The sequence below is a fragment of the Erythrolamprus reginae genome, chromosome 1, assembly GCF_031021105.1.
Source record: "Erythrolamprus reginae isolate rEryReg1 chromosome 1, rEryReg1.hap1, whole genome shotgun sequence".
Classification (NCBI taxonomy): domain Eukaryota; kingdom Metazoa; phylum Chordata; class Lepidosauria; order Squamata; family Dipsadidae; genus Erythrolamprus; species Erythrolamprus reginae.
The window spans coordinates 325,543,429-325,559,968 of NC_091950.1; the positions used below are offsets into that span (position 1 = coordinate 325,543,429).

At 38.8% G+C, this 16,540-nt stretch overlaps 1 protein-coding gene across 8 annotated transcripts in view; it reads left to right on the plus strand.

The window, feature by feature from the left end:
* The window catches only part of ARID1B (AT-rich interaction domain 1B), a 494,636-nt gene that overhangs the window by 432,243 nt on the left and 45,853 nt on the right, over nt 1-16,540 (plus strand). For 4 of the 8 annotated variants that reach the window (XM_070733771.1, XM_070733773.1, XM_070733774.1 and 1 more), the window contains 2 exons: nt 10,546-10,652; nt 11,400-11,558. In XM_070733771.1, coding sequence (XP_070589872.1) covers nt 10,546-10,652; nt 11,400-11,558 — 266 coding nt within the window. The remainder of the gene's footprint in view (nt 1-10,545; nt 10,653-11,399; nt 11,559-16,540) is intronic. The other 4 variants (XM_070733775.1, XM_070733777.1, XM_070733772.1 and 1 more) reach the window with 3 other exon arrangements.

Consider the following 16,540-nt stretch of genomic DNA (forward strand, 5'->3'; position numbering starts at 1 on the left):
ACCTATCTCAAGAGGGGTGGGATTCAAAACTCTTTCCTACCGGTTCTGTGGGCATGGCTTGGTAGGAGTGGCAGGGAAAGGATATTGCAAAATCTCCATTTCTACCTCACTCTGGAGCTAGCCAGAGGTGGCATTTGCCAGTTCTCCAAACTACTCAAAATTTCCACTACTGGTTCTTCAGAATCTGTCAGAACCTGCTGAGTTTCACCCCTGACTTCCAGTATAAGTTTCTGAAAGGCCCAGATAGTATATTGGTCTACAAAAATAGAAAGAAAATGGAGGACAGAAGGAAAAGGGGGGACATGATCGAAACATTTAAATATGTTAAAGGGTTAAATAAGGTCCAGGAGGGAAGTGTTTTTAATAGGAAAGTGAACACAAGAACAAGGGGACACAATCTGAAGTTAGTTGGGGGAAAGATCAAAGGCAACATGAGAAAATATTATTTCACTGAAAGAGTAGTAGATCCTTGGAACAAACTTTCAGCAGACGTGGTTGGTAAATCCACAGTAACTGAATTTAAACATGCCTGGGATAAACATATATCCATTGTAAGATAAAATACAGGAAATAGTATAAGGGCAGACTAGATGGACCATGAGGTCTTTTTCTGAGGTCAGTCTTTTATGTTTCTATGTTTCTATGATTTTTTTCCCAGTAAAATATACTGAAATATTACTTTACATTTATTTTTGCTTGCAGAGATATCATTACAAGGCATCTTGTTCCCTGTCAGATTATTTAGTTGCTCATTTTCATTGCTGTAATGCTCAAACTTACATTATCCATTTCATTTCCCCCCCTCCAAGGACAGTGTCATAATGAAGTTTTCCAGTAGCCATGTTGTCTTGATTTATAAATAAAAAAGGACTGTTTAGTCACATGTATAAAATAGTTTCCCAACAAATAGGCAGACAAGGTACATTTGTACTTCACCCCCCTTTTTTTCTCTTCCCACAACCTTTTAAAGTTGTTATTTGCATATTTTTTATTTCTGGGAACTGAAAATACCCATTATTGGCCTATGGCCTCATTATACCTGCCTTTTTTTTAACCCTGTAACCTACAGGTTGTAGGCAACTATTAAACAGAGGTCCTCCCACTGGTCTTATTTATAATGGTTGTATGTTGTATTTTCAACAGGGATAAGGAGAGGAATGAAAACTTAATCATACAGAAGGTTTTTTTTAATATAAAATAAAATTGATTCTTTTAGTGTTAGGCACAAGCAGCACATTTTTACTCCAGTTGAAAAAAGAAAAGTCTTGTTAAGCAAATGATAATAATCTGCTTATTCCTCACTGAAGCTGTCCTAGGTATTACTGCGTTTGGGTTATGTAGTTACCTATTTTGTCCGTCTGGCTGAAATAAAATTACTTTTGAGCATTGAAACTGGACTATAAATTCTAGCTTTCTGCTTAGCAGCAGTAATTTTTTTACCCTAACTTCTTTGGCTCATAGATCTGCAAACATCACCAACAAGCAAACAGATGGTAGAATGTCCTGCCTAAGGAGATTTATGTATTGCAAAAGAATAACCAGTTTTAAGAAAGAGACACAGGGTGATTTTTTTCTTCAGATAGCTCAGCCATTTATTACTTCATACAGTGGAAATCTATTCAATACAAAATCACTTATCACATGTCTTTTGTATGCAGTAGTCATTGTATTTTTATTGCATTACACATTCTGAAAAATTGAGTTTTTACAGTAATTTAAACATAGAAGAGAATATATGTAGCTCAGGGTTGAACAAAGAAGTTATGTTGTTCTCTGAGCTTCCTTGTTTTCTGGCAGATATTTCATTACCCAGCTAGGCGGCAGCATCAATATTACTTGAGTGTGTGGTTGTTCCCTGTTTATGTATACCAATTTATCTTCCCAGTGTTGGGATGGGGTGGGGTGATTTTCTCCTAAGTATCAGTAATACACTTTGATTAGGATATTGTTTTCTGCTTACTTGTTCTTTTGGTGCTAATCCAAAATAATTATTTGGGTATAGGCTGCTTCAGAGGATATGTTCTGGTCTTTTTGTTTCCTTCTTAGCTTTTTTTATTATCTCTTTTGAATAATATGTAAATGTGTTTATTTCGATGTGTCTATTCAGGTAAAAGTGGCTGATTTACCTGAATGCCACCCTTTTTGCCTAGGATATTCACTGTTTCCAAGTGGAAACTATGGTTGAATCTGTCCATGTCTTGTGAGATGAAGGACATTTCATTATGTCTTTTGACTCCTAGTTGGTGTTAAATGAAAATAATACAATATTAAAATCCCATCAAATGATTTTGAAAAGCAGTAGCAGCAGTGAATGCATCAATTTTAATTTTTAATATAGCAAATATTGATAAATGTAACCCAGGGAAATAAAGGCTCTTTAATGCTCTTCCGTAATTTTTTTTTAAGTGGAAAGGAATCCCAAGAGAAAAAAAGGTTAAAAATGATAGACTCAAATGAATCTTTCCCAACTTTGTCATCCTTTAAATCTGTGGGTTTAAAGCTGCAGAATTTGCAGCAATGGACATAATTGCTGGGACATTCTGAAAGTTAAAATCCACATGTTTGGATGGTACCAGGTTGGAGCAGGCGCACAGTTGTTTTAGTTGTATTTTTTTAAAATTTACTCTAACTGAGTAATTTAACTAATTTAATTAGGGATACGTAATGTGAACAAAACAGCATTGTTGTGTTGGTGTTGCTGCACAGTAACACCAACATAACAATAATCCTAGCTCAAAAAAATAATCCTAGCTCAAGAATTTTTCACAAGCCAGGAAGGCTCAGCCAGGCTTACTACATTCTTTCTCTCTGATTCTGAGCACATGTAAGAGTTTTCATAGACCTCTATATATTGCCTCGAAATAGGACACTGTAGTTCTGCCAATAATAGTTTAATAGAATTATCTAAAGACATTAATTCAGATAACTGGCATTTTAACTATCTCTCTGTTCCATTACTGCAACATAGAAGAGGAAAAAAAAAACCTCAGATGATCTTGGAAGATAGGAAGCATTTCAAGTAGCCTCTTGGGCACAGATGAATTGTTATAGGCCTTAGTAATTAAATAATTATTGAAAGAGATACAAAAGTGGGTATGTCTATAACTGCCTCTGAAGTTATAAAGCCAAGGAAAAAAATTGTGAGCACAAGAAATATTTCATTTGAAAGAAGGAAGCATTTAATTTTACTTCATGACTATAACTTTGGTTTCTTCCTCATTTTTTTGCCTTGTGGTTCACTATGGGAGATAAATTTTCATTAATCTTGTTTTCGTTAAAAAAGAAAGGTATTGCAGAACAATATTGCTGAGTCTGTATAAACTTGCCATTAATGTAATTATATTTTAAGGTAATTTTTGTTCTAGTCACCAACAGTGATTCTTCTATTTTTGCTTAAGTAAATTGGCACAAAATATTATATTTGGCTTTACAGCTTTACTGCTGCTCGCTTCAGCAGTTCTGTTCCAAGCAAAGCACATCTGTCACTGTGGTAGTCATTTGCCTTGATCCAGGAATCTCTCTATCCAGAAAAAGTGTTCAAGCATATTTCAGAAAATATAGGAACTCTAGCTATGAGACTATAGACAGTTTTGTGAATTCCCTATACTGAGGAAACTATTGGGTGGTAATGTAATGCATGTTACAGACAATTCATTTAGATCTCAGAACCAATCTTTTCCTATAACCAACATTTTCATTTTGCAAAAACCTGCATAAAGGATTTGTGGGATGATACTAAAGTGTAGTCACAGCATCCTCAGCTGAACTATGAACCATTGTGGGGCAAAGAAGAGGCATTGAGCCGCCCGAGTCTTTGGAGAGGGGCGGCGTACAAGTCTAATAAATTATTATTATTATTATTATTATTATTATTATTATTATTATTATTATTATTCTGGATTACCCAGAATACTATGTTGGAAGTATTGTTTTTAGGAACACCATTAGACTGAGTTCCTACTATAGAGGGAGTATAATCCCATCCAGACTAGCAATTTCCCCATTTTTAAGATCAAGAAAGGGTGAGCTGGCAAGCTCACATCACAATATCTCTCAGCATGTTTTGTTTTATTTATTTATTATTTTTTATTTATTCATTCATTCATTCATTCATTCATTTATTTATTTATTGGATTTGTATGCCGCCCCTCTCCGCAGACTCGGGGCGGCCAACAACAGTAATAAAACAGTATACTGTATAACAATAATCCAATGCTAAAAACAGTTAAAAACCCATTATATAAAAACCAATCATACATACAGACATACCATGCATAAAATTTTAAAGGCCTAGGGGGAAAGAGTATCTCAGTTCCTCCATGCCTGGCAGCAGAGGTGGGTTTTAAGCAGCTTACAAAAGGCAAGGAGGGTGGGGGCAATTCTAATCTCTGGGGGGAATTGGTTCCAGAGGGCCGGGGCTGCCACAGAGAAGGCTCTTCCCCTGGGTCCCGCCAAGCGACATTGTTTGGTTGACAGGACCCGGAGAAGACCCACTCTGTGGGACCTAACTGGTCGCTGGGATTCGTGCAGCAGAAGGCGGTCCCTGAGGTAATGTTCTGGATTGTGTCCACGTCTTTTTCCTCGGCTATCCCACATTATTTCAGCCATTTGCAGACTGCTTATAAAAAGAATTTTGGATAAATAAACATGCACACAGCCTTGTTAGGTTTTAATCTCAAACAGTAAGGATGAATAGGCTGTTTTAGATTTGGCTCAAGAAAAAAGAGCTTCCTTTGTCTCAACACTCAGTAGGGACTAGATATATTTGTGGCCTGACTCAGTATAAGATAGTTAAATGTGACATAGATTTAAAAGTGTTATTCTTTAACCAGGGGAAGTTCAATTCAAATCCACCTTTAACCATGAAGACTCTGTTATTAGCACTTCCCTCTGAACCCAACCCACCTTACAAAGTTGTACTGATATGGGGGCAAAATAAAAAGAGAGCCCCATGTAAGATCCCATTAATTATAGAAGACAATAAATGCATAATTCTGCATAAATGTATAATTCAGCATACATCAGTAATCCTGATGTATTACGATTTTTATTGCTTCTACAAAGTTGCTTGAGTTGCCACTAGCATTGAGAACATTTTCTGACACCGACAACAATATCCTTCTCAGAAGATAGGGGAGAAAACACAGACAGCTTGACTGCAATATAAATTATGTTGTATTTGCCTTTAAGTGTGCTAACTTTGGTGTGATGTAGGTCATTCAGAATCTTGACCCATATTTTCTTTTCTCAAATATCCCAACTTTCAACTTAGAAAAAGCCCAAGGTTATTTTTTTTTGGAGTTATTCACTCTCTACAGCAATACTTTTTCAGTAATAGATGTCACGGTTATCTTCCATTTTTATATTTTGTGTCTTTTGACAATTTATGGGCTGGATTGTTAAAGTGTATGCACTGGAGTTTGCCAGAACAGTGACAATTGCATTCTTTCACTGCTTGAAACAGGGTCAAAATTATGCCCTCAGTTTGTCATTGGACTTGAAAGCAAAGGGACTCAGGAGACCTTATAAAGAACATTGCAGCAAAAAGATGGAGAATGCCACAAGAAAGCTAGAATTTATTATCTATTTACAAACCACACTAGTTGTTCTTTCTCAAGATGACAGTAGCTTTGCTCTAGTTGTAGCCATGGACAATGGATCACAGTACAGATGGCAATTTTCTTGTATCCAGATGTGCTTCATAATTCACAGAGGAAACGTGGCAGATGTCTTATAAGCTCTCTTGCTGACTCAGGCAAGAAATAAACCAATTTCAGAGGATATAGATTGCCCATGATTCTTCTTCCATAACATATCATCCAAGATTTAGATTACACTTTTCTATTCAAATTGTTCTGCTCTTGTGCAATCATTCAAGTGGTTACCTGAATAATTTAGACGTAGCAGAAATTATCATTCTTTGTGTAACTCATTGTTCAGGCTTCTTTTGGAAGGCTTGCAGCAGCTTTATATACATTTATACTAGCAAATTCACAACTAACTTTGGCATTATAGTCTGATTTGGGATGGGGAGGGCAGTGGAGAAGATGCCAAAAAGGTGATCTTCGGATCTGGACTCAGCATATTCCATTTTGGGAGGGCATTTTGCACTTTTTATTCATTTAATTAAACTAGGCACTGGGATGTTTACCTGATCCCTAAATCATTTTCCTCTCTGCTATTCCATTAGTTGAGAAGAACAATACATTCTACTTGTAAAGCTGTAGGAAAGCTGTGTTTTAATTTCTGAATTTTGCTCCCTTTTAGTTTGGTCTTATTTGGCTTACTGGTAGAGTTCACAGATTCCTATTCAATATATTGTTAGCTGTATACTCCTGGGGCACATGCTGGATAGGCTTTTTTGGCAGAGCCATTCTCCTAACCTGCAGTGAAGTGATGCTAAAAATATTAGCAAATTAGCACCATGAAGCTTGCCAGCTTATCCGCCAGAGTCTTGCTCCTTCTCTCACTGCCGTAATTAAAACTAATTATTTCCTAAAACATAGTAATACATGGATACGTGCAGTAATCATTTTGTAGTGGGCAATCTGCAAAGTGTTTTTTTAAAGCTCCCCCTTTCCCTTTGGCTTGTTCTCCCACATGTTGGCTGCTGCTTGGAATTCTGCAATTACCCTGTTGCAGAAAAGCAAAGCAGCCCGGCTGAAGCTCCTGGGTCTGTAATCATTGGCATATTTCACTAGCTTTTTCTTTTTTTCTTTTCTTTTTTTTGCCACCCAAGATTTTTATATGACTTGTAAATAGATACAAGAATAACCTCTTTGTTAGTGATTTTACTGCAATATGGGTCGGTCACCAGGACCAGAGTCCTTGGAGAGGGGCGGCATACAAATCCAATTAATAAAATCTTCCAAGCTTTGGGACTCATGCCGGAGCCCTTCTTCCTAGCGGAGTGAAAGATAAGTTCCCAGAGGATGGGCTCCAGCACAAATGTACAAAAGCTCGGAAGGCAAAACCTCTTGTTCCGGTGACTGACCCAGATTGGATGCTGCAACATTATCCTGGGACATGTATATTCAACTTCATTTGTGAGTGTTTTTACTGTATGTTGAAGAATGAATTCAAGTAAAAGTAACACTAATAGCATTTGCTGTGAGACTTTGATTTTATAGGAAACACTGAATGAATTACACACACACATACACATGCAGTAAAGGGCAGCTATTCATGGCCCTACACTCCGGCGGTGGGTGCATGCGTGCGTTCACCCACCCTTCAGCTTCATGCGCAGAGTCGTGGTGTGAAGCAGTCCCGCCCAGGAGCCACCAGTAGGAATAAATCCTCCTGGAAGGAGAGCAACTTGTTGGGGAGATGACGCTCCTCTGTCACCCGCTTGCCAGAGTCTCCCTGATGAGCTGCTCTTCTTCCTGGAGGATCTCTTCCCGCTGGTGGCTCCTGGCTGAGATTGACTACTGCCAGTCAGCCGCAGCAATGGCAGCAGCAGAGGTGCCCCGGTCAGTCCCGGCTGGGAGACACCAGCAGTAAGAAATCCTCCTAGAAGGAGAGCTTCTCATTGGGGAGATGACGCTCCCCCATCGCCCACACTTGCCTGCTTGCCAGAGTTGGTGCTCCCGTCTGGGACTAACCGCCATTGCACCTCGCAGGACCCAGCCCCTCAGCCAGCCGCAGCAGTAGCAGAGGCGGCTCACGCCTGCCAGACGAGCACCACACTCTCTGAGCCCACCTAGCGGAGGCCGCTGTTGCTGCTGGCTGGGGTGGCGAATTTGGCTTCTGCACATTCCCAGAAGCCGAATCTCTCGTGCATGGCGCGTTCATGGGCGGCGGTGATAGAGCTGCACAGCTCCATTTCCGCCGGTGGAATGGCATTCCATGCCGTTACACTTCCGGCCCACCTCTGTACATGTGTGTGTGCATGTGCGCAGGTAATATACAGTATATGTGTAAAACTTTTCTATCTGTAACCTTTCACTGGGTAAAACAGTATGTCCTAGGAAAAACTTTTATCAACAAAGGTACCTTTACCTGCTAGACAGGGGAGGGAGGGAGGAAGGGAGGGTGGAAGGAAGGAAGGAAGGTTGATTTCCAGTGCTTTTCAGTGCCAGCTTCCCATGAGAAAACACAATGGGGAAGCCAGCAGGGAATCCAAAGTCACACCTGCTTCCACTGCCTTTTACTCTACCCACAGTATTGTATTCTTCTCTTTAGGTAAATAAATATATCTGAAATGATGACCCAACAGAGCACAGGTTTTTTAGTGTACACTACAGGTAGTCATCAACATGGCCAATCTTTAGCAATCATTCAAAGTTACTATGAATCTCTCAAAAAGTACTGACAGTTCTAAAGTTCATGCCCCCCAGTGCAGTCACATGCACATTTTGGGTACTTGGCAACCGCCTGCAACTGGCTTGCATTTATGGGCATTTGCAGTATCCCACAGTCTCATGACTCTGAATTATGACTCTCTTTTTTTGCCCCCAAAATGGCATTTACTTCCAGTTTCCTGCAAAAAAAGCTCCAGAAGCAAACAATGGGTTCATCTAATGACTAGATTTGCCAAAGCCAGCAGTTTTGCTTAATGACTGTTAAGCAAAATGACCCCCACTAAATGACCGAATGACCCCCACTAAAACTCAGGTCGATCGTGTAGTTGACACACTTTATGACCATTATGACTTACAACCATAATAGACAGTCTCCATTACAGTCATAAGTCAAAGATTACCTGTATGGTTTTCAATTCTTTCTAGAAAATGTTTGCAAGTATAAGAGGAGTTGCTGTTTTTGTTTGTGCTTTAGGGCTAAGCACACAGAGTCACAACTATATAACTTGCATTTTACAGTTGTGTGTCTCTGAAGTGTATTCCACAGCCATACTAGTGCCTGTCCCTAATCCAAAACATAATGTGAGAAATCCATAGGAGAAAGAGGCAAATATAGAAGAACCATGAAAAGAGAATGGAAACGGGATTAGAAGATTAGAAGATTGACTCAGGAATGCAGTTTCAGGCTATGGATATTCATCAAGAAAATACCTTACACGTCTGCTGTTTAAATATGTGAATACAGTAGTCCCTCACCTATCGCTGCTGTTACGTTCCAGACCTGGCCACGATAGGTGAAATCCGCAATGGGGAATTTATCGACTGATAGTACTTATTTAAGTATTTATATTGTAATTGTTTGGTAAGTTTTCATTGTTTTAAGTGTTTATAAACCCTTCCCACACAGTATTTATTTTAGATACAGTATTTAAATACAGTATTTACAATTTTAGATTTTTTTTTTTTTGAAAAACCTGCCGATCGAGTTCGGCGGGCTGTTTAAATCTGCCGATCGACTTCCTCAGAAACCCGCGATGAAGTGAAGCCGCAGTAGGTGAAGCGCGGTATAGCGAGGGACTACTGTATACTCTAAAAGGAAGCATAAGATATAATTTTGATTCAAGTATTTCTTATCCTCTTGAAGTTTGAAATAGGAAATTTCCATGATGAGCAGCAATGGCCTTATAACTTACTTCTCACATCCTTCCAACACTATGAAGAAAATGAACATTTCTAAGGCATACCTCTGTGATATAGCTGCATAAGTGTTACTTGAACAAGAATTATCAATATTACACTACACTGTATTCCCAACTGGCGTCTTTAGAGCTGAATGCTCATGTCAGCCACTGAGAGATCTATGAAATAATTTACCTGTTAAAGAATGTAGCACAGTTAAGGCCCAGCATTTGCTAACTAGAAGGTTGGTAGAATATTACAAAGTACTTACTAATGTAATTGTAAGGCTTTCATTCTACTTCTGAAACTAATGCATTGCAAATTTCAATTCAGTACTTTAATTGTAATAGCTGATGTGACAGTGATTGGTATCTATGTCTTCCAGTAAAATCCTATCAGATCAGTACAGTGATCCATGGATGCACATACCCAGTTTTCTTGTACAAAAGAAAGACCTTAAGGTTAGAAATGAGAATAAAGAGATGAGTAAATCTTTGAATTATTTAAATTTAAAATCATTTAAATCCAGTTAAATAAACAGATCACACATTTATCTTTTATTACTGTTCCAGCTTTCTTGGTTTCCAGTGCTTTAATGTGCTGTTTTCTTCTGTTCAAGAAATACTCAGTATTTTGACATTTATTGTAAACGCATCTAATCACAGTAGCTTTTCAGTAGTACTGACGTTCCATAATGGGTGACTTCATTCTGTATGCAAAAGTAGCATGACTGATAAAAAATTCCCATAAAATTGAACATAGTTATATTTGAGATAACTCATCTAACGCTTCAACAGTGTTTGCCAGCTCACAAATCAAAGATGGGCCTAATAAATCTGGCCGTCATTTCCCAGAATGAATGTGGCATATGTGTCTGTAAAGAGTTGTGCAATTGCTTTCCCTTTAAGAAACATTTAATTCATTTTCAAAATCTATTTGCTGAGATACAGAACTCTTCCCAGCTTCCATAATAGAAAGAACATCCACCTTTTCTGACCGTCTTGCACCATCAGTTGTGGGCAGAAGGAAATTACCCTTAATCATGTCTCCTGTTTTCAATTAGCACCTATGGGTCTTGCAGATTTGATGACTCAAGGCGAGTCCAAATTGCCCGTTACTCTCAAACCGGATGGAAAAGAAGAAGGACCTCCCCAGCCAGAGAGCAAAAAGGTACTTCCTTCCCTTGCATGCATTCTTGGTTTGGCACAGCAGAACCCTGTGGCTTTGTCCTTCGTTCTCCGATTTGAGCTTGCCCCTTCAGTTCCTTCCTGCATGTTTTTTTCCCCCTCCATTCATGTGCAATCTATTATTTTGGTTTTATTCTTTTCCTTATCTGGATCTGAAAGTTACTAGTTCTTACGGCATTATGGGGAAATAAAGCTCAATACAATCTTCTAGGGGAGTTCAATTAATCCCTGAGTTGGGAAAAAGTGGATCTTATCTTGGCCTTGGTACTTGGTAGCCATGTTTATTCTGTCTTCCATAATAGCTTCCTGTTTTGGTCATTTCAATAGCTACAGCATATTTTAATCCTTTGCTTTATTTCCTTATTTGATAAAAAATAAGATGACCAGCTTTCTTTCTTTATTTTTTTCTCTCCCCCCGCCTTTCTTTCTCTTCTTTCTCTCTCTTTATCTCATGAGGGGGAAACCCCTGCTTGATGCTCCATTTAGCTTGACGAAAGCATGGTGGCATAGCAGCTTAAGCTAAGCATCCAACAAAATTGCAAGATTATATGATAAATGTTGTTTTAAGGCATATATGTATATTATACGTGTGTGTTTTTGTCTCTGTGTGTCTCTGTTTATATTTCATATAGTTTTAAAAAATGGTCAGTCTGTTAAACTGGATGTATTTTTTTTTCCTTTTTAATAAAGTTTGCCCTGCCTTTGTCCTTTTTTTATTCCTCTACCACAGGATAGCTACAGCTCTCAGGGTATTTCTCAGCCCCCAACCCCAGGCAACCTGCCAGTCCCTTCCCCAATGTCCCCAAGTTCTGCTAGCATCTCCTCATTTCATGGAGATGAAAGTGATAGCATTGGCAGCCCAGGCTGGCCAAAGACTCCATCGAGCCCTGTAAGTGGTGCTGGCTTTTGTGTTTTGGGTTTTTTTTGGTCTTTATTAATATTTTAATGCTTGCTTGTCTGTTTTATAGTTTCTTTTGTTCATTATTTATCCGCTAAAGGATTTGTTTAATGTAAGCAGAGGCTAAATTCTGCTCTTGGTTCTCATCCCTTCTTTCGCTCAGGTTTAGATGGGAGTTGAGGCTGCTTGACTGAGAGCAAAATTTGGCTCAGCCCAATTTTAAAATAACCAATGTTGTGAAGCAAATCTTTCTCTTGTAATGCATCAGCTTACAAAGCATGTTTATGTGTTGATCGGGACATTCTGTCTCTGTTATGGGGTCCAAACTCTTAGCAAAACTAAAGGGATTTTCAATTGGTCATAAATAGCATAGCAATCTAAAAATTCATTTCTTCTGGTTTAAAAACATCATTGTTCTCACTTGTGTGTATTACAAAACAACACAGATAATAATTTCTTAGCAGCCAAATGCACTCGCCACATTAGAAAGTTATTTTCGGAATGGGTGAAATCTTGCAAAGTATAAATATAGTTTTTAGACAGCATTTTAACAAGAATATTATTTCTTACAAAGATTTCAGAGGCCAAAGCTTAACTAATTTTCCTCAACTACTTTAATTTTTACCGTACCATTAAGAAAAATATTTTGGCTTTTAAGAAATGTTTGCTCTGTGATAACATGAATGCTGAAAGGTTATTCGTTATAAAGTTCAGCAGAGTGCTTTCAACAACTTTTTGATTTATATGACATTTAATGGAAATGGCGTGTGAAAAGACAAGACTGGAAGACAATGTCTAAAATGAAACATCATTTCTCTGCACTATTTTTTTTAACAAATATGTATTTTCACCTTGTAGATGTGTCAATGAAAAAATGTTTATAAAAGCCTCCAAAATCAGCATTCCAAATGTAGCTCATGCCAAATTGCCATTTTTAAAAAACTAAGTTGCCTATATTTTTTTTTAAAAAAACGCTGTGACCCACGCCACATAATTGTTCATTGTTGGCAAAAAAAAAATTCATAGAATATTCTGACATGATGACATGTGTGGAAGATCAGCCTTCCCAGTTTAGTGTTCTCAACTCCTGGAATTCTACTCTCCCCCACCCCTACCTTCCTTACTGGGAGTTCTGGAAATTGCAGTTTCAGCATACTCCAGGTAGCTACAGATTCCAGATTAATGAAGTTGGAAGGGACCCAGTAGTGGATTGCTACCGGTATGGTAAAGGATGCCACTCCGGTAGCGATCGTTGTACTGCGTGCGCTACTTCAATTAGTTTGCATGCACTCCAGCATGCACTAGTGTGTTTTTGCTTCTGCGCATGCACAGAAAGCAAAATTCATTTATTTATTTATTTATTTTTATTTATTTATTGGATTTGTATGCCGCCCCTCTCCGTGAACTCGGGGCGGCTAACAACAGTGGTAAAAACAGCATGTGACAATCCAATACTAAAAACAGTTAAAAACCCTTGTTATAAAACCAATCATACATACAAACATACCATGCATAAATTGTAGAAGCCTAGGGGGAAAGAATATCTTAGTTCCCCCATGCCTGACGGCGGAGGTGGGTTTTAAGGAGCTTACAAAAGGCAAGGAGGGTGGGGGCTATTCTAATCTCTGGGGGGAGTTGGTTCCAGAGGGCCGGGGCCGCCACAGAGAAGGCTCTTCCCCTGGGTCCCACCAAACGGCATTGTTTAGTTGACGGGACCCAGAGAAGGCCCACTCTATGAGACCTAACTGGTCGCTGGGATTCGTGCGGCAGAAGGCGGTCCCAGAGATAATCTGGTCCAGTGCCATGAAGGGCTTTATAGGTCATAACCAACACTTTGAATTGTGACCGGAAAGTGATCAGCAACTAATGCAGACTGCGGAGTGATGTGACATGGGCATATTTAGGGAAGCCAATGATTGCTCTCGCAGCTGAATTCTGTACGATCTGAAGTTTCCGAACACTTTTCAAAGGTAGCCCCATGTAGAGAGCATTACAGTAGTCGAGCCTCGAGGTGATGAGGGCATGAGTGACTGTGAGCAGTGACTCCCGATCCAGATAGGGCCGCAACTGGTGCACCAGGCAAACCTGGGCAAACGCCCCCCTCGCCACAGCTGAAAGATGTTTCTCTAATGTGAGCTGTGGGTCGAGGAGGACGCCCAAGTTGCGGACCCTCTCTGAGGGGGTCAGTAGTTCCCCCCCCAGGGTGATGGACGGACAGATGGAATTGTTCTTGGGAGGCAAAACCCACAGCCACTCCGTCTTATCAGGGTTGAGTTTGAGTCTGTTGACACCCATCCAGACCCTAACAGCCTCCAGGCACCAGCGCATCACTTCCACTGCTTCACTGACTCATGAGGGGACATGCAAGAGAGAGATTTTAGCTATTTTTTGCTTCTGTACATGCACGGAAGCATCCCCTCATGATATTTTGCTTCCTGCGCATGCGTGAAAAGCAGAAACACTCTGGGACATGCGCGCACACAAACTAACTGAAGCTGTGTGCGCAGCGCACCAGGACCAGCAGGAATAGGAATCCGCCCCTGAATGGACCTTGCAGGTCATCTAGTCGAACCCCCTGCCCAAGCAGGAAATAGCTGCCTCTACCTGGGATTGAACTGTTGATTGTGAAGCAAGAGCTCTTCCTCTAGGCCATAGTAGTTAGTCCTCAATGTCGGACTACAAATTAAGCCTAGAATTTCTCTTGCCAAGTGAGACAGTTGATAAGTGAATTTTGCCTCATTTTACTACATTTCTTGCCACAGTTGTAAAGTGAATTGCTGCAGTTGTTAAGTTAGTAACATGGTTGCAAAGTGAATCTGGCTTCCCCACTGACTTTGCTTGTCAGAAGGATCACAAAAAGGTGATAACAAGACCCCGGGATACTACAACCATCATAAGTAACGGGGCAGTTGCCGAATCTTGATTAGGTGATCAAAATAAGTATGAAATATGGTCAGGAGTCACTTTTTTTAGTGGTACTCTTAAACTTCAAACAATCACTAAAGGAAAGATTATAAATCAAGGATTACCTTCAATTTATGGAAAGACTACTTAAACTTTATGGAGGCAAAGAAGACTACTCTTTCTTCCAGACTCGTTTCCTTGACATCTTTGGGTTACCGTAATTGTAATTTCTATGTTTTTTTAGGGACGTTTAGGAGTACTTGATATCTTGGAAATAGTACTTCCAATCACCTTCCTTCTCTCTCTTTCTCTCTAAATTCCTTCCAAAGAAAATATAAATGCAATTTAAAATGCCAGTTTAAAAGATCATTGGATTTTTTTTTTTACGTCTATGCTCATAATTCTTTATATCTAATGTAAAAACATCAGCAGTAACAGAAAAGAACTGAAGAGAGGCAAAAGAATTGAAATCAATTAGTAACATTTAAATCCTTCAGAACAATTGGCTTTGAGTCTCAGAAGGCATCTTTCTAGTTTAAGTTTCCTCTATGCTCAAAAGTAGTTGTTCCTAACTAGAAGTCTAAATACCAACTCTACAAACTCTAGGTTGTTATATTAGATGGGGATGCATTAAGTGTACAGAATGTCAATCCTTTAAAACATTTTTTGGAAATGTAAAAGATCTTTGGGGAGAAAATATCCATACATGTGCTTTTTTAGCTATTATATATCCCCAGGGAGAGCATTAGAAATGCATATTTCTGTTTCTGCAATAATTAAAGAGAACCACTTAGATTTATTTTTTTTTTAAAGGAAATGGAAGGGGTTACCTTTTTATTTTCAATTGAAGTAAACATTGTTATGTGCTAGAGTTTGTAGAAATTAATTCAAAACTTTAACAAAAGACAACATTGTGAAAAGACTTAGGAAAGAAGAAAACCTGGTTCACAATTGTCCTTTGATTTCAGTGGAAATTATTTGGAAAAAAAGTCTCATGCTAAAGTGATACAAATATCACTAAAATGATGATACCACTAGATATATTTATATTAGTAATATCTAGATGAGATGGGTGGTACAAATATTTAATAAATATTTAAATAAATTAACTAATTTCTGTTTCCTACCGGGGCAGTTACAATATATATCTTTTTCACAATATGTAATATGCTGGTCACAATAAGGACCATTATTAATGCAACAATTAGAGCAAATACATGACATCCTGAATGGGTTAATAATTACAATTATCAATTAATATCAAAAGCCCTGCATCTAACAGATGGACATTTAATATATATAAAGGATATCAAATGTTTGTAGTTATTATAAGCAATGATTAGGATAACAATAGACACGCAGAATAATCAGCAGCTGGGTTTGGCATTCTGTCAGTATTGCATTTTGGACAATCCAAATAACAGATACAAATTCCAAACTGATAGAAAATAATCAGGACTCTTACAGCGAAGAAGATGCAATATCCACAGCAGGATTTTCGTAGGTAAAAATAAGGTTCTAAAATGTATTCTCTTTCTAATAACTCTGTTTCCCTATACTGTACAATGGGCCCCACTGTAACAATATATAAACTTTAATTGAAATGTCTTGCATGTGCAGGAGTGTCAAATGCATATCATCACAACGACGTCACATGATGTATTGTGACTAATGTTGGGCGAACCAAACCTGCAAAGTTCAGGTTTGTGCCGAACTTTGCAGTGCTCGGCATGCCGAACCTGAACCTGAGCTTTTTTAAAAGTTTGGGTAAAGTTCGGGTTCGGCTGAACGCCGCGAAACGCCGCCACCTGGAAAGAGAGTGGGGAATCCCATAATGGGATTTCCCACCTCCTTTTGCTTGCATTTGCGTTTCATCACGCTGCGTTTCACAGCGTTAGCCGAACCTGAACTTTACCTGAACTTTTAGAAAAAGTTTTTAAAAGCGCTGCTTCCATTTGGGTTTGGGTAAAATTTGGGTTCGGATTTGTCGAACTCACCTGAATTTTACAGCAAAGTTCGGGTGAATTTGCTGAACCCAAACTTCTTGAAGTTCGCCCATCACTAATTGT